Source organism: Triticum aestivum, chromosome 3B (genome assembly GCF_018294505.1).
Source record: "Triticum aestivum cultivar Chinese Spring chromosome 3B, IWGSC CS RefSeq v2.1, whole genome shotgun sequence".
Taxonomy (NCBI): Eukaryota; Viridiplantae; Streptophyta; class Magnoliopsida; order Poales; family Poaceae; genus Triticum; species Triticum aestivum.
In genome coordinates this window covers 747515522-747537874 of record NC_057801.1, presented here as the reverse complement: position 1 = coordinate 747537874, position 22353 = coordinate 747515522, and the positions used below count along the sequence as shown (strand labels likewise).

Genomic DNA, 22353 nt, shown 5'->3' with positions numbered 1-22353 from the left:
ACAGAGTGAGGTGTCGAGCAGGCAACTAGCTGAGACAAGAACATATGATACGGAGCAAGTCAGCGATCACACCGTTTATTCGACGTACTTTCCTAGCTTTGAGAGGTCTCAACTGTAGCGTATCGAATGTAGCACTGCTCACGTTTGAAATGATTCTCACCACACCAAAAACACATGCAAATTAATGAAAGAGAGGTAAGATACACGTGTGTGATACTGATATGTATGTGCCATCGTGTACACAGTGTACAATGTACTCCCTCCGTTCCAAAATAGATGACCCAACTTTGTACTAAGTTTAGTACAAAGTTGGGTCATCTATTTTGGAACGGAGGGAGTACTTGTAGCAACATCACTTTACAAAAGACAAACGATGGGAGGGGCCGAGATCGTACAGTATCTGATCCCTCCAGGTTAGCCATGTACTGTACTTAGTTAACATATTTTAGTGGAATCAACGCTTGTGAACATTGCATTGCATGCACACCTAATACTCCGTGCGTTCCTAAATATAAGTATTTTTAGAAATTCCATTATGGATTACGTACGAAGTAAAATGAGTGAATGTACACTCTAAAATATGTCTATATACATCCATATATAGTTTGTAATGCAATCTCTAAAAAGACTTACATTTAGGAACGGAGGGAGTATATCCGTAAAGAACTCATCGTTCGCACACACCTAAACCGTATTAGGGCATTTTTAACATTGACCCTCAAACCGCCCGCACTTTTTTAGTTTAGTTAATGTAATGAACTAACTTATGACGGCAATATATATTTTTTAATTGAGAAAATGAAAAAAAGGAATGAAATGCAGGCCGGCGGACACGGACGAACTTTTGATGTCCATCTGACCATCCAAACAGATAAAAAACAGAAACATTTGCTGTCCTGTTGGAGTTGCCCTAAGCTCCTCGGGTCTTTCTTTTAGAAAATAGGCTTTGCCCCGTGTTAAACTGGTGCTCCACGGAGCTCTGCCTATGTCTGTCGTACTAGTTGAGCTGCTCTACACGTAGACAGCTCGTACCATACCATAAACGCGCAAAGAAAGAAAGTTCCCTATCGTGCACACCTGGAGGCTCATCGGTTTTGCAAAATACGGTAGGTATCATCCATGTGTACGCATGGTTTTTGCGTGCTAAGAATAATGATATGGTTTACGCTGCATTATTGGCAGAGTCGTCGTTGCTGATCTTGACAAGGTTCCCTCCCAACCTCCCAGTTTTATGGTAGGCCTTGCTTTGTTTAACACTGCAACATTGTCCTTGTGAGTTGTAAGCTAATTAATTAGTGGTAGCAGCTGATCTCTCAGTTTTTTTTGCACATACTCGATCAGAGGCTTGTATAAACATTTTCTGTCGTCCGACAAGCAGCCGTTTGCCCAAACGGCTGGAGCCGGATTTCAGTAATCCAGCAAGAATATGTGTAAAATCAGAACCGTGGCTTCTTTTTAATGGAGTTCTGCCATGCATGTGTGGATAAGTGATGCTGTAGACAAAGTTTAGGACTGTCCATGGAAAACGAGAGAAAACTAAACGACTGCTTAATTAATTAGGTGCAAGTACCTATCTACCGTCCACCGCACGTACGTGCCTGCTTTCTTTTCTCAGATGCGATCGAAGTTGTACGTTTCTATTATCCATTTTCAGATGCGATCTCACACATGTTCAGCATTACGTTGCATTGCGGTTTAATTATATACAGGTTTCAACTGTCGGATGAATCACTAGACGTGATGCTAATCGCATGCTGACTGTATACAGTACAAGACGGAGCATAAACAACTAGTAATCCAGTACATCACTATTCTATCTATCCTAAGCGCGTGAGCGTGATGCACATACTGCCTTTAACTAATCCGGCAACGGAATAAATATTAGTTCAAGCATCCCTCTCTATAAATAGGTGAAGCCAACCACTGCTTCCACCGTCCAAATCAGCAGAGCAGAGTAGAGCAATCTTTCTTCTTCTTCTTCTTCGATCTCCTGTCGATGGCCAAGATCCAGCCCCTCCTCGCAGCCCCATCGCCGCCGTCCTCCGGTGATCACCGCCAGGGCCAGCGGGGCAGGCAGGCGTACACAGTGTGGATGAAGTCGCTGGTCTTCAACGGCAACGGCTGCGCGGTGTACGGCCCCGACGGCGCCGTCGCCTTCCGAGTCGACAACTACGGCTGCAGGGGCGGCCGCGAGGTTCTTCTCATGGACCGCGCCGGCAACGCCCTCATCAGGATCAGGCGCAAGGGCTTCGGGATGTTCAGGAGGTGGGAGGTCTGCCGGTATGAGGAAGGGGAGGAGGCGACGCCGTGGTTCACCGTGCGCCGGGCTGACAAGGGCGGGGCCACCGTGGCGATGCACGGCGGCGCGGGGACGTGCTACAGGATCAACGGGTGCTCAGCCCGCAAGACGGAGTACAAAGTCCACGGCGTGGATGGCGCAGCCGTGGCGGAGGTGGCCCGGAAGCAGACGGGGGCGGGGGTGGTGCTGGGGGAGGACGTGCTGACGCTGACGGTGGCGCCGGAAATGGATCACCTGCTCGCCCTGGGCTTGGTCGTCGTGCGTGGCCTCATCAACCGCTCCTTGTGACCCTCGTCTTCTAGTTCAGGTTCAGGTCTCTGTAGGTAGCAATGATGAGAGTTTTTTCCTGACGAACAATTCAGCAAGTTTTTTCCCATGCCGATCGGCATGGTGACTCTTTTTTGGTGTATGACCTTTTTTCCCCTTTCTCAAAGGGTTTTTCACGACCATAGTCTCAACACAATGAAACAAGGTTATACAGTGATTGTATAAATCTTTGGGTGTGTTCGATTTCCAGGATGTCTATGTGTTATCCTCAGTTTGTGGGAGTACTTAGTTTAGTTGTACAATGAAACACAAATGTTAGCATATGAAACTCCAATATAAGACTTTATGGTCCCACGCAGAATAAATTGAGAGGCACCAAAAATGTTTCTAGAATACTGAATTAGTAGTCGGCCTCTTGGAGAAGAGGCTGACACACACAAAAACGTCAGCCAGTCACTACTCACTGGTAGACGCAGCAAGCAGTTGTCACACTAAAAATGCTCACACGAAAAAAAAGTTCAATAGGGCACACCACAACTTCAACGCAAAGGAGAAAAAAAGAGCATCAACATCAGCCTACCAAAGCAACGTCCGTGCCACTGCCAGCCTTGTTAAACTCAGTCAATTTATCGAGGAAATAGAAGTACAAAGTGTGTACAACGAGCGGAAGACAAATACACAGAGACGGCGATGGAGATAGCTACCGGCTTGAAAAGGAGCAAGCGAGCAGCAGACCGTCTCTCTTCCGCCCTCCCAAAAGGTTGTAATAATTCACCGGCTGAGATGTACAATACGTGACAAGTGGTGGCCAATATGAACTCGAGCCTATAACCGGAGAAAAAAGAAAAAATTGAGCCCATTTGGCCATGGCGGTGCCTGGCCATGCAATTGGCGACAGCACACTCGTCTGCCAGTTGACCGGAAATGCAACTCCACGTCTAGTTCTGACCTTTTCAAACCACCAATCAGGCCCGTCTATTTCATCAAGTTTTTTTTTTGAAATTTTTCTTAACAAAAGAAAAGACCTATTCGATTATGCATCATCTTCATTGTGTAGCAGCTCATATTTCCCCCAACATACCTGACCGTTGCATCCAGAAATTTTGAAGTTTCTCTCTACCAAAAAGGCTTGCTGTCCCACCTCTTGTTCTTTCACATTTGAGGTAAACTAGTAAATTTGCACATGCAACGCACGTCTCAATCGTTGGAAATTAAGATTCACATAAGTATAAAATAAAATGAAGAGAGTTTCAAAAAGTAAATGTATACACAATGTTGTGAGTTCACTCAGGTTGTTTCTTAGAAGAGAGAGACATCTTGTGATCATGTTGTTGCATAGAGACAATAATATATTCTTTAATTTATCCATTGTTTAATAAGTTGTAAAAGAATACAAAATCTTGTTACGATTGGAAGGTAGCCTTGCACCGTGTTTACTATTGAGATGCAATCCCACAATTGGTCTTAATATCATGGTGTGAGCAATTGGTAGCTAATCTGAGAAATTAGATCTTAATATCATGGTGTAAGAAATTGATAACTAAAATATGGGGAAAAGATCAATGGATATGAGATTGCTAACCAAATGTTTGTGAGATTTGGAAATGGCATGAAATTTCTAGCACTTGATTACATGCTGCAAATAGTCAGAACTCACACTTGATGACTACTAAAATGAAAAAGATATATCTCACATAAAAATATAAATGGCATTGAACCAATGTTCTGAAGTAAAATGTTAACACCAACAGATTTGAAGGAGTTTTTTTTACAATCAAAGGAGCTGACCTATATTGCTCAGGATTGCTCAGATTCGAATAAAGGCAAGTTGATCCGGAGCGGCATTACACCACAGCCTCGGGTCAGTGACTTGCAGGGGCAGTTTTGCACACAGGCATGCATAGAAATTAGCGCCTCTGCAAATAAAAGACAGTAATGAACAAAATCCTGGCCCAGCTACTCAAATTCACACAGGAGGCCCATAATCTCTGATCTGTTTTGTTTTCTTGAGTTTCACATCTCCACCAGTGCCTGCTAATCAGATTCGAAGGCAGGATCAGGCCATTCTTCCTCCTTCGCAAGTTGTACCCCATCCCGGAGAGCAAGTATTTCAGCAACAAGAGAGTTTAGAATACTCATACCTCTCCGAGCAACAGCTAGCATGAACTTACCTCCAGTATATCTTGTGATTACCCATATGGTCGCACGAGCATTAGCACCTGAGGATGCCACATCAACATTAACTTCGATAATCTGGGTGTCCACCTCTCATTTCAGCTTTCTTGTATAGGGATAATCTTCAAATTGTGAGGGCAGGTTTCCTGAACCACATCAGGAACCCATTTTGTCAGATTATAGGGGCTTCACATAGTTTTTGCCTACTGCTAGGAATTTATTTGTTTGTACTGCTGCAGGTGAGAGGCTGAGAATAAGAATGGATGTACTAAAAAGATACAGGTTATGTGCGTTCCAGCAACAATGTCAGTTCTTGAAGAAAAAAATAAATAAGTTAAGGGTTACATTCCTTTGTTTTGATTCTCTCTGTCCTCCCTTCTCCTTTCCAAAAGAAAGTGGATCTCGTGATCTCTGACAATTTGAAAAGTAGGTATCAATTTCATTTTCGATGCAATTTTGTACAGTGGTCCAAAACAAGCAATATGCAGTAACAAGCACAAAGGAATATGAAGCAATCGATTTACATCGAGTTACAATAATAAGCTACACACGTAAGCACTAAAGCAGAGTTTGCTCAACTTAGCAAGGCAACGTGCAGGGAGGGGCATGTTGTGTAATATTAAAACCATTTATCTTGTGAACGTCACCTAGGAAGTTTTCTTCCATACGGCACACTGGTCAAGACATACAACAGCCCCGTAATGAACATCGGTTATGGATATGCTTAGTTAAGTCCAGTTTTGGCAATGAACCTATCTATTAAAAAAAGTAACTGTAAAAACATAAGCTCTGCAAATGTGACTAAATCGGTAGAGTATTCATTTTTATAGTGGACAAGAAATAAAATGAAATCGGTTGTTGTGCGTGTTGTTGTATGGGTGTTACGGAGGACGACGACGGCGTTAACGGGGTTGGCGGCAACACTATGTAAGAAAATAAAAGGTATATTAGAATTTTTCTGGTAGTCGTAGAGCATCATCGACACTGTACTGATAATAAATTAAACAATCAGAAGTTGTAAACTGACCCAAAGAATCGGAGAATGAGTAAATGGGGAGGGCTACATACATATGTCAAGTTGAAAATCTGAAACCAAATAGAAAACTGTAGCACAACCAACTAAAAGAAAGCTCTGGAGTCAGGCTCAAGCTCATCAATCCATGCGGTATGTTACAATATGAACACAAAGAGCAGTACCATATATCAGCTCCATGAGCATTTGTTGTAAAAAAATGCATAAGCAGCCTACTTCGAAAGCTAGCAAGACCAGCATTATAAGAATCGAATTAATGCGTACTCGTCTTGCCTCTTGCAATATGAGCCATGGGACGCAGGTGATAGACGGTAGTTGGGCGGCGCAGCCCGGTGAAGTGGCGGCGTTCGGCTGCTGTAGTAACTTATTCTAAATTATCTGAAACCCAAAGGCCAATCAAAAACAAATTCCTTCCAATCTAGAAACCCCGACCAGTCTGAAAAGTGATAATCAAAAGAAAATAACACATGAGTATTGGTACAGAGGGAGTTTCCTTTACAACAACACATTGAAAATATTAATGAATGTGAATGATTGACAAACATGGCAGTGAATCACCTCATGGTAGAAGGTAAGTATATTATCCACGATGGTTTATAATGTAGCAATTCCTTAATTTGCATGTAGTGCTAGCTTCTTTGATGACAATATCGAGCCTTGAATAATAAAAATGAAACTTAAAGAGAACTATGTGAAGCAATACACTGCTATAGGATCTTGGTGGAAACTAAACATATTTACGATCTTCCATCTTGCATGCACATAGCGGTGGCATTGTTTCCCAGGAGTTGTGCGGTGAACATTCTGAGTAGGAACCTTTGGCTTCAGGCATTTGATTCTTGAGCTGAAACCATTGTCTTCAGTAAATAATCTGCAAATAAACAAACATAAACTAAGCTGAGATCAAGAAAGATTGAATTCGTATGATAAAATCAGACCACATAAAAGCAAATACAAGAATGATCAATTGCATCATCTAAAAATAGTTGCTTGCCAAAGGGTGAATAAATCAAATTGATTTCTATATCACTAAAATTAGATCCCAATCCAGACACTAACAGTGTGAGCTGCAGCTTTCGACACCAACAGTGTGAGCCGCAGCTCTTTTTTTGTAGCTGAGCCGTCCGCTTCTTATGCAAGTGTTGTGCGCTCTGTTCGCCTGTTAGTCGGAGCTAACATTGAACAGTATAATCAACATGTCTAGCTCAGAGTCCTCTCCCTCTCATTCCATGTTATACATACTTTTATCCTGAAGTTTGCATCCACTTCGCTTTGTTTATTCAGATCAAGTTGGTGGTGTAGAAAAACCAGGATCATAAGTATACGTCCAAATTCAGATGACAACAGAGCCTAAAAGGAGGGAATTATCTAGGCAAGGGAAGAAGCCCCGAAAGGCAATCTTCATTAATTCTAAAATGGCAGACCATGATGGATGTCGGCGAGTTGCCTGAACGAACCTGAACATCGTTCATTGCAAAAACATGCCAGCGATCCAAACACAGAACACGCAATAAGCACAGGGACAACACACACGCGGAGAGGAGAAGGGATCCATACCACGAAAAACAAAGCGAGGCAGCTGGTTGGGGAGGCAGAGGTCGAGCCAGAGGTCCGCCGACGCGTCGATCCAGAGGTCCGTCAGTCCGCCGGAGCGTCGGGAAACAGGTGGGGGCGGCACAGGTCAAGGCGGAGGTCGTTCGGCGCGTCAAGGCGCAGGTTCGCTGTCGCGTAGAGACGTCGGTCAGCCAGTCCGCCGGCGCGTCGGGATAGAGGTGGTCGGGCGGAGGTTAAACAATTACAGTATAATATATGCACAGCTATGCACCTACTTGCGCATCAACTGTAACTCAGAGCTCATCAATTGCATGAGTTGCATCCGGACTGGGTACATTTACAGAAAGGGAGCGCCGGAGCGGGGAACATGAGAATGATGGAGGGGAGCACCTCGCTGCAGGAGGGAGCGACGGGAAAACCGCATCGGCAAGGGAACCCTATTCCGTTTACAGGAGCGGGGGCGGAATGGAGGAGCGGGCCGCGGTCGTGGCATTTTTCCGTTTACAGGAGGAGCGGGCGGAGGTCGTGGTGCGGTGCGGACGTGCGGAGCAGTTTTCTGTACGAAGGGGAAGGTACGATTAGTGGGGGCTTAATTCCGTGGCTTGTAGTGTTAAACATTAAAGGATTAAGAGCCATTAGATCTTGTAGATGGATGGATCTGATTATTTGGATCTGCTCCTCTCTTTCTTTTATAGTGGTAGTAGATACACCACTGGTGCTTGAACTTGTCATGAATGTGCACTTTAGTGCCTGAACTTGCAAAACACATTGAATTGGTTCCGTAACTTGGCATAGACGTGCATATACGGTTCAAATCTCGTTTGTATACGTTCGTGATGCTGACGAGTCGTGCCGTCATGGCATGGGACTCGCTGTCAGGGACAGGGTGTGTGGCCTGGGTTTTTTCCGGAGAACCCTCTAGTAAAAAATATGTTAATAATTAAAAACGGGTATGGGGTTCAAAACAGCAACCTGATGCGCGCAGGTGAGTGTGGCTAGCCAGTAGGCCAGCTCAAATTTAGCGTCATAAAAGGATTTATACACTATATATATAAAGCTGAACAACATAAATTTAAAAATTTATTCCAACAATATAGCCCTATTGATTTGAATCTGCAACCAGGGGCTGTATAGCTGACGCACATACCACTCCAACTGACGACATCGAATGGTAAAAATGATAAATTTAGGTTTATAACATAACAAGCCCCTCTCGCTAAACTAGACCATAGTGTGGCTCAGTTTTCGACGTGTCTATTTTTTTCATTTCAAAATTTTATAAAAAAAATGTAAATTGTAATCGTCTGTTACAAACAATAGACATATATTTAAAACAAAATACATTAAAAATTTCATATAATTTCATAAAACATCAATGCAATAATTTAACAAAAATACACATAATAAAATTATGAATTAAGATTATATCTTATAATTTGAAAAAAGTTTGCATTTTAATAAAATATTAAATTAGTTTTACAAACGTTCATACATGTAAATAAATTCTCATATTATTTTAAAATTTCCACATTTTTAATAAAATATTCATGTAGTATATAAATGTGTTTATGCTTCATGTAAAAACTTTGTGTTTTCTAAAAAAAATACAAGCCTAGTGTGCCCTTAGATTGCGGATCCTCATATGAATAATATTTGAATCATATAAACATGTTTATCATTCGTAAATATTTTCAATTGAATGAGTATGTTTTAAAATAACATGTGATTTTTTAAATGACATGAAATTTTTTGCATTCTTTTGAAATTATGTTTGCTAGGCAGTCATAAAGATTACTTGTACTTTCAATACAAGAGAACTCATTGGTTGGAGTGGCATCCGTGCCTGGTCTATAAGCTTTGGTTGGATGTTCGAGTCACATAGTTGGCACTATTTTTGTTGGTTCATTAAATTTCTTTTATTTATACTTCGCAAAAAAATCATTTTATTTATGTTGTTCCGCCTAGTTTATAAAGGTTGTGAATCATCACGAAGCAGCAAATGTGAAGTGGTCTATTGGCTAGCCCAACATACACTTGACTGGTAGGTCGCCCTTTCTAACCACCACAACGCTAGTCTTTTAGTATTTTATAATTATAGTACGAAATTAATTATAGCGCAAGGTTATGAATCATCACGAAGCAGCAAATTTGTCAGTTTCTCTGTAAGGGTCTTATTGTATGAAAAATAATTCCGGAGGAGTTTCCACAAAAAAAAAGGCCACACACCCTTGTCTTCGTTGTCTAGTCACTGACAGCGGGTCCCATGCCATGTTGGCGCGCCTCATCAGCGTGGCGGACGTATAAAAACGTCATTTGAACCGTATATGCACGTCCATGCCAAGTTATGGAACCAGTTCAATGTACTTTACAAGTTCAGGCACTAAACTGCACATCCGTGTCAAGTTCAAGCACTACTAGTGTATTTACCTCTTCACATTTCATCTATTGAATCTCAAACGGAAAAAATGATTCACCATAGATATCTTATCTTACACCATGAGAAATAAGCGTATGGGCAGCTACAGACGTATTAGCAGCAGCAAGGATTCGTTCATTTCAGGTCTCAACATGGCTCAAAGATTACAATATGGTTCTCGCGCACATCAGTCCATCCTCCGCCGCTACCAGGAAACACGGACGGTCAGACAGCCACCCAAAAGCTTAGGATAAACCGCTGTGTCTAAGAAAGCATCAAATATTCACATAAAAGACAAACTCTCCTCAAATCACCATCTCTTGATGCCTCGCGAGCAGCGGGAACACATTTGTCAAGCTAGCGGTTCAAAGTACTAATGCACTTGGACTCTTGGTCGGTGATGCCATAAGCCACTACCTCCTCCAGTCCGCCTAATTCGTTGGGTCCTAGCAACCTGAGAACAAAATTAACTGCACAAAATCTGAACAAGAAAATATTGCCAAAATTACATTATCGTTTAATAAAGAACCCAAAGCTCAAATGTAGCAATAACTGGTAGGAAGAAAATACTACAATTGGCCTGGGACTGAAAATGAATGGCCCGATCACAACTAACGACCAGATTATAACTTCTTTTTAGAATCCCGATGGAGATTAGATCTCTTACCCTTACAGTTTTTGTTCATAGCTTGACATGCATAATTTTCCGTCATACAAATTTACAAAGTATGTAACATCAATAGACAACTAAACGAACACAATTTAATATGTTGAACTCAATGGAAAGGACATTGGAGTACTACGAGATTGTTCAAGCTGCAATGATAGATTAACTGTTTCCTCCAAAATTACATCATAAATTGAAATGCAGGACAGGGGCTTCACCAATGTCTAGTGTAACAAATTAGATGGTTGTATTGTACCTGGTGCTATACACAGGGAAAGGTCTGCTTGAATAGGACATGACTGTTTTCCTTCAGAAAAAAATGACATGACTGTTGGAGAACTTAAAATACTTTATTGAGCAATAGGCTTGCTGCCTCGCACATTAAAATGTGTGTAGTCGTGTAAACAGCAACGTGACATGAAAGTCCAATGCTTTGCAATCTCGATGGTCCCATGGAAAATTTTCTCTGACTGGTACTAGCATCCACATATACTAACACATGTGCAAAGAGGATGGAACTGAGTGCCAACATGTGGCTCCGGGCCCAACTTGGTCTATATGAAAACACTTTTGTGGCGAAAAAGGAGCTTGGGTCACAGTTGAGCGAGAAAAATTCAGCACTAACTTAGAAAAGGTAAGAAAGAAAAGGAATGCACTTGGACATCCGTTGACTCCCTTTGACTCTCGAGCACCACGTATCCTAGTGCCAAGAAAAACTCTTTTCCAAAAAATGTTTATACGAAAACAAACCAATTTCTTCAAAGTATCCATATATGAGTTGAACCATTAAATTTCCATATCCAAATTCAAACATGTAGGGCAGCGCGGCCATGCCTGATCAGCTGCCGGCGCTTGGAGGCTCTCTGGACCGGGGCGTCAAATGCAGCGGCCACGTGCATGCCGGCCTCAGGCCCGGATCTGACACAACACAAGACACCTTCTCTGCTTCTTGTGTGCATCTTCAGATGCATCAGGGAGGGTTGGGTGATGTGCAGGACCTCCGAATGCGTCCGTCTCTAGCCAGATTCGATCAGATGTGGCGTCAGGATGTTGGTGTGCGCATGGCTCTCTGCTGGATGTGGGCGATGCGGTGAGGTGCTGGCCTTCCGCACAGGCGGTGGCCGGACAGCGGCGCTACGGTCCACTCCTTGGTGGTGGTGATTCAGATCTGATCGGTCGGATGGCGGTGACTGCAAATACTGCAGCGACTTCCTACGGTTCCACGACGGCGATGATCATCGAAAGGTCGGGAGGATCATTACTCCTGATCTGGTAGATGACTTTGGCGGTGAGATTCAAATTATATATGATGGCTTGACGCAGAGGAATGGTTGCGTAGTGATGGCGGTCACATCGCATGTAGCTGCTGGGATCGCGGAAAAGTGGCGGCGACAACACATGAGCGACTTCGATGATGGTGCTACTCGAGCACCCAGTCTTGAGCTCCAGGGCGAAAGCCTAGGTCAGACCCGAGTGGTTATACCTGGCAACGGCGACGTTTTTTACGTCGTTACCTTGTTGAAGGCGTTGCTTGGATAGACTCGGACTGATTCTTCATGGTGAAAACCTAGATTTTGGCCTTGTGGTTGGATCCGGTGACGGCGGCGCCTGAGTGTCGCTCCCTTCCTGAAGGCGTTGCTGTTGAAGAACCTCGTTGTCCATGTGGTGTCAAGAGATTATTGGTGCGGATATGGTCATGATTGTAGTTTGCCCATCACAAGTCTGATCACTTTGGGTTTTTTTTTCTCGCCTTCACATAGCTTTGGTCTTGTATGACTTTGCTTGTTGTCGGTGTTTTTTCGTGTGTGTGTGAGCTGGTGTAGGCTGTGTGCATCCTAGCTATGCAGAGGCCGGGTGTGTGCTCATTGTGTTATGTATCTTCTTGATGCTCCATTTTGAGCTAATAAAATCCACTCTTTGTCGAAAAAAAATGCAAAACTAACAATATGTACAATCCTTTCTTTCTGGAAAATATGTGCAATCCCAGACCTTAAACTGAGGCTACACGGAGCCTTGCTCTCTGCCAGCTTGCTAGTTCAGCTGCTCCACACGTAGACAACACGTGGCTCGCCATAAACGCACAAAGAAAGAAAGAAATGACTTGTCCATCGTCCACACCTGGAGGCTCGATCAGTTTTGCAAAATACAGTTGATCGATCTCCTGTCGCGACGATATATATAGTGATATGGTGGTCACTACTAATTCTTCCGAAGTTGATCGATCTCCTGTCGCAACGATATATATAGGTATTACACATCATTATTGGCATAGTCGTCGTTGCTGATCTCCATAAGCCTCCCTCCCAGTTTTATGGTAGGCCTTGCTTTGTTTAACACTGCTGCCAGCATTGCCCTTGTGGTAGCTGATCTCTCAGTTTTATATATACACGGAATTGGAGGCTTGCATATTCATTTTCTGTCATCCATACAAGCAGCCGTTTGTGCAAACAGCTGGAGCCGGATTCACTAATCCAGCAAGAGTAGGGATATAACCAAAATCACAGCTTCTTATTCTTTTGCAGTTGTGCCATGTGTGGATTTAAAAGTGATGTTGTAAACAAAGTTGAGGGTCGATCGCTGGCCTGACATCAGACAAGGGGACACGACAACTCAAGTTTGTCGCCCCACAGTCATGGAAAACGAGAGAAAACCGAACTGGCCCGACTGCTTAATTGATTAATTAGGTGCAGATACTTATCATTCCTTTGACCAAGCGTACATGGCTACATGCCTTCTTTCTTTCTGCTCGCCAAACAGAACAATCTATTTTCTGACATATATAGGTCCAAATAGTACGTTTCGATCATCCAGTTTTTTAACTTTTAAAATGCGATCTCACACATGTTCAGCATTGCATGACATTGTGGTTTAATTATATCCATGTTCAACTCTTGGATTAATCACTAATCGCGGTGCTAATCGCATGCTGACTGGGACTACAGTACATAATGTTTCAACTAATCCGGTATAAATAGGCCAAACCAGCCAACCAGCCCAATAATTCTACACCTACGTACACTTACGGGCCTAAACCTTCCACTAATCCCTCCGGCCCCCTTGATTTTAACTATGGGCCCCGCCCTCCTGATTTCCAACTAACAAATCATTAGATGCCACGATGATTTCGTAAGGAGTTTACGTAAAAAGATTACGTAAGTGTAGCAAACCTCAACCATCCCAATCATCCCACTAACTGTGCAACAGCAGCAGAGCAATCTTCTTCTTCTTCTTCGTTCTCTCTTCAATGGCCAAGATCCAACCCCTTCCTACGGCCACCTCGTCGTCGTCCTCCTATGATCACCGCCAGGGCCAGCGGAGCAAGCAAGCGTACACGGTGTGGATGAAGTCGCTGGTGTTCAACGGCAACAGCTGCGCGGTGTACGGCCCCGACGGCAACGTCGCCTTCCGGGTCGACAACTATGGCTGCAGGGGCGGCCGTGAGGTCTTCTTCATGGACCGTGCCGGCAACGCCCTCATCAGGATCAGGCGCAAGGGCTTCGGCATGTTCAGGAGATGGGAGGTATGCCGGTGCGTGCACCAGGAAGCGACGCCGTTGTTCACCGTGCGGTGGGCCGAGAAGGGCGGGGCCGCAGTTGCGATGCACGGCAGCACGGGAACATGCTAAGGATCAACGGGTGCTCTGCCAGCAAGAGGGAGTACAAAGTACGCGGCGTTGATGGCGCGGCCGTGGCGGAGGTGACCCGGAAGCAGACATCGACGGGGGTGGTGCTGGGGGAGGACGTGCTGACGCTGACGGTGGCGTCGGAAATGGATCACCTGCTCACCCTGGGCTTGGTCGTTGTGCGTGGCCTCATCAACCGCTCCTTGTGGCCTTCTTCTTCTAGTTCAGTTTCAGGTCTCTGTACGTAGCAACGTAGATGATGAGAGTAGGAACAATGTTTTAAATAGCAGGCTATGACATATAGTGGCAACCCTTAAAAACAACTATAACTGGGCTATAGCGGCAAATTATACATGAAATCATTTAGCAGCAACATGCTAGAACAGCTATAGCAGAGCTATAGCGGGGCTATAGCTGGCTATTTGAAACTACGGTAGGAACGTTGTAGGTGGTTCGTGTGACCATTTTTTTTTACGAACAATTCAGCAAGTTTTTGCCCATGCCAATTGACATGGTGACTCTTTTTGGTATATGACTTTTTTTCCCTTTCTCAAAGGGTTTTCCACCACCAGTTGAAAAACAAGGTTATACAGTCATTGCATAAATCTTTGGATATGTGCTCGATTTCCAGGTTGTCGATGTGTTATCCTCAGTTTGTGGGTTTACTTAGTTTAGCTGTACGATGAAACACAAATGTTAGCATATGAAACTCCAATAAAAGACTTGATGGCCCCACACAGAATAAACCGAGAGTCGCCGGCCTCTTGGACACTGACACACACAAAAACATTAGTCAGTCACTGCCCACTTGCAGATGCAGCAAGCAGCTGTCACATTGAAAATGTCTCGCATGAAAAGAAAGTTCAATCGGGCACACCACAAATTCAACGCAAAGAAGAAAAGAAGAGCGCACATCAACATCAGCCTACCAAAACGATGTCAGTGCCACTGCCAGCCTTATTAAATTCAGTCAATTTATCGAGGAAACCAGAGTACAAAGTGTGTACAATGAGTGGAAGACCATTACGCAGAGACGGTGATGGAGATAGCTGCCGGCTTGAAAAAGAGCAGGCGAGCAGCAGACGGTCTCTCTCCCTCCCTCCCAAAAGGTTGGAATAATTCACCAGCTGAGATGTATACGTGACGAGTGGTGGACAATATGAACTTGAGCCTATAACATGAGAAAAAGAAAAACTGCAAATCCCCATGCTCGATTGCATGAACTACACTTATTTATGTATGCTACTTTTAAAGACAACTTTTCTTTCCTTCATCCTATCAGAGTGTTTAGAAGTTATTACATATGTTGTCAAATCTAATATTGTACTCCCTCTATCCCAGAATGTAGCCCCGTTGTGCGCAGTTGTAACCAAAAGGCGGGCATTATATACTCTTATACAAAAGATTAGTTTGTAAGAATTGCATGATTAATTGTTTCCTTCAAAATTACATGATAAATTCAATGCAGGACACATGGACTTCACCATGTTAGGTGTCTAGTGTAACAAATTCGATTGTTGTATTGTACCTAGCTCCGCCTATGTTAGCACTATCACTAACTTTTGAAACAATTGCGAGCCTTGGTGCAATACACCGGTAAAATGTCAATGCTTGAAAATGACATGACTGCTTTCCTTCAGGGAAAAATGGCATGACTGTTGCATGGAGAACTTAAAATACTTTATTGAGCAATATTCTTGCTGCCTCACACATTAAAAAGTGTTTACTCGTCAACTCGTGTAAACAACAACATTACATGAAAGTCCAATGCTTTACAATCTCGCTGGTCCCAAGGAAAATTTTCTCTGACTAGCACTAGCATCCACATATACTAACACATGCGCAAAGAGGACGGAAGTGAGTGGGAACATGTGGCTGCAGGCCCAACTTGGTCTGTATGGAAACTTTTGTGGCGAAAAGGACTTGAGTGAGGAAATTCAGCACTAACTAAGAAAAAGGGAAAAAGAAATGGAAGGCACTTGGACATACGCTCCGCTGACTCCCTTTGGCTCTCGAGCACCACGTATCTTACTGACAATAAAAAAAATCATTTCCAAAAATGTATAAATGAAAACAAACCAACTGTTCAAAGTATCCATACATGAGTTCAACCATTAAATTTTCATATCCAAATTCAGACATGTATGACATGTGCAAAACTAACAACTCCGGCCCTGCTATTCAAAATTTGAATCCGCCATTATTTATCTATTTTGCAGGGAGAATCAAAATGTTATTTGTACTAGGGGTCAAGAGAACGGTTTAGATGAAGGTCCTTGACTACAATGGGCCGCCCCTAAAATGTGTTCTCCCTTTTATCTTGTTTTAATTTCCACGATGTGACGTGGACATCACACACGTGTGTGTATCTACTAAGCTCCCGGAGCCTTTCTTTCTAGTGTCAAAAAACGTTCTTATATTTTGGGACAGAGGGAGTAGAAAATATGTGCAATACCCGTTCTTAAACTGAGGCTTCCTCTCTGCCTGTCGTACTGGCTAGCTAGCTAGTTGAGCTGCTCCACACGTAGACAACTCGTACCATACCATAAACGCGCAAAGAAAGAAAGAACTGAGTTATCCATCGTCCACACGTCGAGGCTCGATCAGTTTTACGTACAATATTATATGGTAGGTATCATGTGTACACATGGATTTTGCGCTCTCGAAAGGATAATATGGAGATCACTACTGATTCCTCAGAAGTCATCTCCCGTTGCGACGATATAGTTTACGCTGCAATATTAGCAGAGTTGTACTCCTAGTAGCTGGTCTGAACAAACTTCCCTCCCAACCTCCCAGTTTTATGCTAGGTCTTGCTTTGTTTTACACAGCAGCATTGTCCTTGTGAGTTGTGAGTTGGAAGCTAATTAATCAGTCGATCTTCTGTCAGAGCTGGAGGCGGATTTCATTAATCCAGCAAGAGCATGAGTAAAATCAAAATCACAGCTTCTTATTCTCATGCAGTTATGCTTTCTGCAACCAAAAAAAAGAATTAAAAAAATCTTATTCAGTTCTGCAATGTGCGTATATAAAGTAATAATGTTGTAAACAAAACAAAGTTGAGGGCCTGACATGACACAAGGGGGGACACAATGACTCAAGTTTGTCGCCCCACGGTCATGAACACTTCACGGAAAACGAGAGAAAACCGAACTGGCCCGACTGCTTAATTAATTGATTAGGCGCAAGTACTTATCCTTTCTTCAGGCAGCTAACGTACATGGCTACATGTCTGCTTTCTTTCTACTCGCCAAAGCAGAACAAATCTATTTTCTGACAAGGGGTCGACATAGTACGTCTCGATCATCCATTTTTAAACTTGATCTCTCTCTCTCTCTCTCTCTCTCTCTCTCTCTCTCTCTCTCTCTCACACACACACACACACACACACACACACACACACATGTTCAGCATTGCATTACATCTAGGTTTAATTATATATCCATGTCTCAACTCTTGGATGAATCACTAATCGTGGTGCTAATCGCATGCTGACTGGGAGTAGATGGAGCATAAACAACTAATCGAGTGCAGCACTATTCTATCCCAACGTGTGACGCTCACAGTGCCATAAACTAATCAAGACACGGGAATAACGAACGAAGTAGTCCACTTCAGAGCACGTCCTGAATAAATAGGCCAAACAGCAGCAGCAGAGCCGAGCCGAGCCGAGCAGAGCAGAGCAATCTTCTTCTTCCATCTCTCCTCTCTCCTCTCTCCTCAATGGCCAAGATCCAGCCCCTTCCTTCGTCTTCCTGCTCCACCTCTTCCTCCGGAGATCACCACCAGAACCGTCAAGCGTACACGGTGTGGATGAAGTCGCTGGTGTTCAACGGCAACGGCTGCGCGGTGTACGGCCCCGACGGCGCCGTCGCCTTCCGCGTCGACAACTACGGCTGCAGGGGCGGCCGCGAGGTCCTCTTCATGGACCGCGCCGGCAACGCCCTCATCAGGATCAGGCGCAAGGGCTTCGGCATGTTCAGGAGGTGGGAGGTCTCCCGGTGCGCCCACAACGGCCACGAGGACGAGGAAGCGACGCCGTGGTTCAGCGTGCGACGGGCCGAGAAGGGCGGAGCCGCCGTGACGATGCACGGCGGCGCGAGGACGTGCTACAGGATCGCCGGGTGCTCCGGCGCGCGCAAGCCCGAGTACACAGTCCGCGGCGTCGATGGCGCGGCCGTGGCAGAGGTGGCGCGGAAGCAGACGGCGGCGGGGGTGGTGCTAGGGGAGGACGTGCTGACGCTGACGGTGGCGCCGGAGGTGGATCAGCTGCTCGTCCTGGGCTTGGTCGTAGTGCGTGGCCTCATCAACCGCTCCTTGTGATGGACGCCTGAAATGCCAATCCTCTTCTTCTCTAGCTAGGAACGTACTTACGTGATGAGAGCACGTGTAGGCGGTCCATGTGACTATTGTTTTTTCAGACAAAAAATTTAGGAAGTTTTTGCCCAAACTGAGGACATGGTGACTCTTTTTGGTGTAGGTTTTTCCCCTTTCTCAAAGGGGGTGTTCAAGACCATATATAGATGTAACTGAAAGAAACAAAGTTCTTAATTGATTGTATACATAAAACTTGGGATGTATTTGGTTTCCAATAGATTGTATTGCGGTGATTATTGTGGTCTTCGTTTATGACTTAGAAAGCACAAGAAAGATGTTATTCATTGTTGCTCTCTTTCCCCTAAAAACGGCAATATGGAGAACTAGTCTGTAGCCTAGTGGCAAGGGAGCGCAGTGGCGTCTCCAGCAACCAGGGTTCGAGCCACGTCGGGGACGAATTTCTGGTTTCTCACAAGGGATGCTTCTCCTATATCAATAAACCATGGGTGCTAGTGCCCATGAGTTTCATCTAAAAACGGCAATATGGGGCACACACAATTATCACAATCGATCACCGCAATGAGAAGCACACACAATTATTTATCACAATCGATCACCGCGGAACCAAATATGAACCAAATTGGCGGAGTATTAGTTAATCTGTGAAATCGTTGCGTTTTGAAAAATCCTACCTGGGCAATGTATCCTGATTGCCCCCTCACACACCCAAAGGCGCATGCACTTTTTCTCTTGAGATCCAAAAGTGCATGCTTGTACAAGCACACTGTTAGCAAATGAAACTACTACAATGAAAGACTTGATGGTCACACGCACTTACGCACTTACTTACTTGTAGGCGCAACAAGCAGTTGTCGCAATAAAAATGGCGCTCACGAGAAAGTCCAATTCATAGGACACACCACAAGTTCAACGCAAAGACGAAAAAAGAGGGCATGTCAATATCAGCCCACTAAAACGACATATATATGTGCCAGCATAATTAAAAGAAGACATGTGCTCGTTTGTCCGAAGCTCCATGGTCAGGCAGCTCTCGGTGCTTCCATGCTAAAGACTGATCCTCGATGCTACTTTGCTTTCCTGTATGTCTTTGGTCCCGTGGTGCAGCGGGCTTCGAAATTACTTGCAGAATTCATAGGATACACCACAAGTTCAACACAAAGACGAAAAAAAGGGCATATCAATATCAGCCCACTAAAACGACATATATATGTGCCATCATAATTAAAAGAAGACAGGTGCTCGTTTGTCCGAAGCTCCATGGTCAGGCAGCTCTCGGTGCTTCCATGCTAAGGACTGATCCTTGATGCTACTTTGCTTTCCTGTCTGTCTTTGGTCCCGTGATGCAGCGGGCTTCGACATTACTTGCAGAATTTCTCTTGTATTTTTTTGGTGTGTAGTAGTGTGTGTTGTGTTGTCAGCTTCTCAGTCAGTTTTCATGTATCTTTCGGTCGTTGCTCATGCTTGATGGCCTTGTGTAATCCTGGCCAGTCAGTGGCTTTGTTAATTTAAAGCCAGACTCTTCTTGAGCCTCCATTCTGAAAAAAACAACAATCAATTTATCAAGGAAACCGAAGTACAAATTGTACACAATTGACGAGCGGCTGGCCTGTACACAGATGCGGCGACGGAGATAGGCTTGAAAGGAGCAGGCGAGCAGCTAACCGTCTCCCTGCTTCCTAAGATTGGAGTAATTCACCGGCTGATCAGGGTCACAGATGTACTCCCTCCGTTCCGATTTACTCATCGCGACGGTCTTTTTCTGAAAACCCTCTTCATCTATTTCCGACCGAACCCGCGGTCCTCGCCCTCTCTCTCTTCTCCGGCTCGTCGCCGCGCTGCCGCCACGCTCTCCCCCCACCTTCTATCGCGTCGCCGCGCTCCTCTCCTCCTTCCCGCGGCGAATTTCCAAAAAGCTTGGACCTTTGAGTTCAAGCCGACCACGGATTCCAATCGATGCGAGGCCGAAGGCGCCAGATCCAGACCACCACCAACACGATGCCGGCGACAGGACGCCACGGAGACTGGATGCCGGCGAGCTGTTGTCGTCCACCATGACGCGATGATGGCGAATTGGCGCTGTCAGGGACGGACCTGCGGGCAGGAGGAGCTACTGTGACGAGCTTCAGCGGCGGCAAGCGGAGGACCACGACGGCTAGGCCAACCAGCAAGGAAATGAGCGGGGGAAAGGGTTCTGGAGGACCAGCAGATCACCCTGAAGATCTTGAATGGCTCGGGGAGGCCTGATTGGGAGGGGAAAAGGGTTCTGGAGGAACAAGCTCGAGTGTGCAAGCAGCGACCGGATTGGGAGGGGGCGGCATCGATTCAGTTGATCCGTGGCTTTCCGACAAGCGTGGCTCAAGCGGGACAAGCGTGGCTCGTGGTATGCTCGGACTGGCTCGGGGAGGATTGAGGTCGCCCGTCGGCGTCAAGCTCGTGGGGGCAGCGGCAGTCGTGATGGAAGGAGATGGCCTCGATTCCGTTGATCCACGACCGGAGGCAGCGGAGAGGCTTCAGGAGATTTTTGGCAGGGGATAAGGATCGGGATCAGGCCGGCGGCCGATTCTTCACGCGTGAGCCGCTCACGCCTGTCGTGTTCTATTTTTGTACAATTTGAAGATGCACAGGGGGTTTCTTGTAAATGTTTCGTCGTTCAAATTTTAAAACCCCCATGACGAGTAAACCGGAACGGAGGGAGTACGTCGCAAGTGATGGCCAATATGAACTTGAGCCTGTCACCACCGCAGAGAAAGGAGAACTCGAGCCCATGTCGGTGACTGACCACCGGAAATGCAACTCCACGTCTAGTTCAACCTTCTCAAACCATCAGTCAGGGCCGTCCAGTTCATCAAGATCGTTGAGCCTCTGTTCAACACACCTGAAACTTGCATCCAAAATTTGTAGCGGCTTGCATTTTCCACAACAAACCTGAAACTTGCGTCCAAAATTTGTTAGGTTTCCCTTTGTCAAAGGCTTGCTCAGCCTCACATTCTTTCACATTTCACCTGTTGAATTACAAACAGGAAAATTAGTTCACCATGGATATCTTATGTTAAACGTATGAGCAGCCTTCAGCCATATCAACAACAGCAGCGAGGATTCCTTAATTTCAAGTCTCGGCATGGGTCAAAGATTACAATATGGCCTCACGCCATCAGTTTAGAATAAACCGGGAAACACGGACATCTGGTCAGACACCAAAAAGCTTAGATAAACCACTTATATGTACTCCCTCCGTTCCTAAATAATTGTCTTTCTAGAGATTTCAACAAGTGACTAGATACGGAGCAAAATAAGTGAATCTACACTCTAAAACATGTCTACATACATCCGTATGTTGTAGTCCATTTGAGATGGCTAGAAAGACAATTATTTAGGAACGGAGGGAGTATCTAACAAACCCATTGGATTCACAGAAAGGACCAGACTATCCTCAGCTCACCATATCTCCTGATGCCTTGCACATTTGTGCAGCGAAGTAAGACGCTTATGCACCTGGACTCTTGGTTGCTGATGCCAATAATCCACTACCTCGGTCTCTATTTCGCCTAATTCATCTGGCCCTACCAACCTAAGAACAACATTAGCTGCAGAGGATATAAACAAGAATGCTGCCAAACATACAGTACCATATACTCTAAGAAACAACACATAGCTTAAATGAAGCAACAACGGGTAGGCACAAAGTACGCTAACTGCAGGTTCAGTTGATGATCATTTGACGCTACATGTTGTGAGATCAGCTTGTTCATATTCACATCGAAGAGTCATGATAGTGATTGCCTCCTCTGCAGTAATTTTTTTAATTGGCCTGGGAACTGGAAACAAAAGCTACAAAGGAACTTTGTGCAAATGGCCCGAGCAAAATGAACAAGCCAGCTGTAACTTTCTTAAAAATTCCCAATGGAGATAGGATCTCTTTTTTTTTTTTTGCATGTAAGGCGATAGGATCTCCTAGCCTAATATCTTCTGTTCATAGTTTGAC

General features: G+C 44.7%; 2 protein-coding genes and 1 pseudogene across 2 annotated transcripts; all 3 read left to right on the top strand.

The window, feature by feature from the left end:
- Positions 1 to 1927: 1927 nt before the first annotated feature.
- LOC123066310 (protein LURP-one-related 11-like) lies at positions 1928 to 2844 on the top strand. Its single transcript, XM_044489418.1, has one exon. It carries the CDS (start codon positions 1997 to 1999, stop codon positions 2585 to 2587), a length of 591 nt encoding a protein of 196 aa, XP_044345353.1. The 5' UTR covers positions 1928 to 1996; the 3' UTR covers positions 2588 to 2844.
- Positions 2845 to 13655: 10811 nt separating this feature from the next.
- LOC123067809 (protein LURP-one-related 11-like) lies at positions 13656 to 14281 on the top strand (annotated as a pseudogene).
- Positions 14282 to 17719: 3438 nt separating this feature from the next.
- Positions 17720 to 18613, top strand: LOC123066309 (protein LURP-one-related 11-like). Its single transcript, XM_044489417.1, has one exon. The coding sequence runs from the start codon at positions 17757 to 17759 to the stop codon at positions 18354 to 18356; it is 600 nt and encodes a 199-aa protein (XP_044345352.1). The 5' UTR covers positions 17720 to 17756; the 3' UTR covers positions 18357 to 18613.
- Positions 18614 to 22353: the final 3740 nt, after the last annotated feature.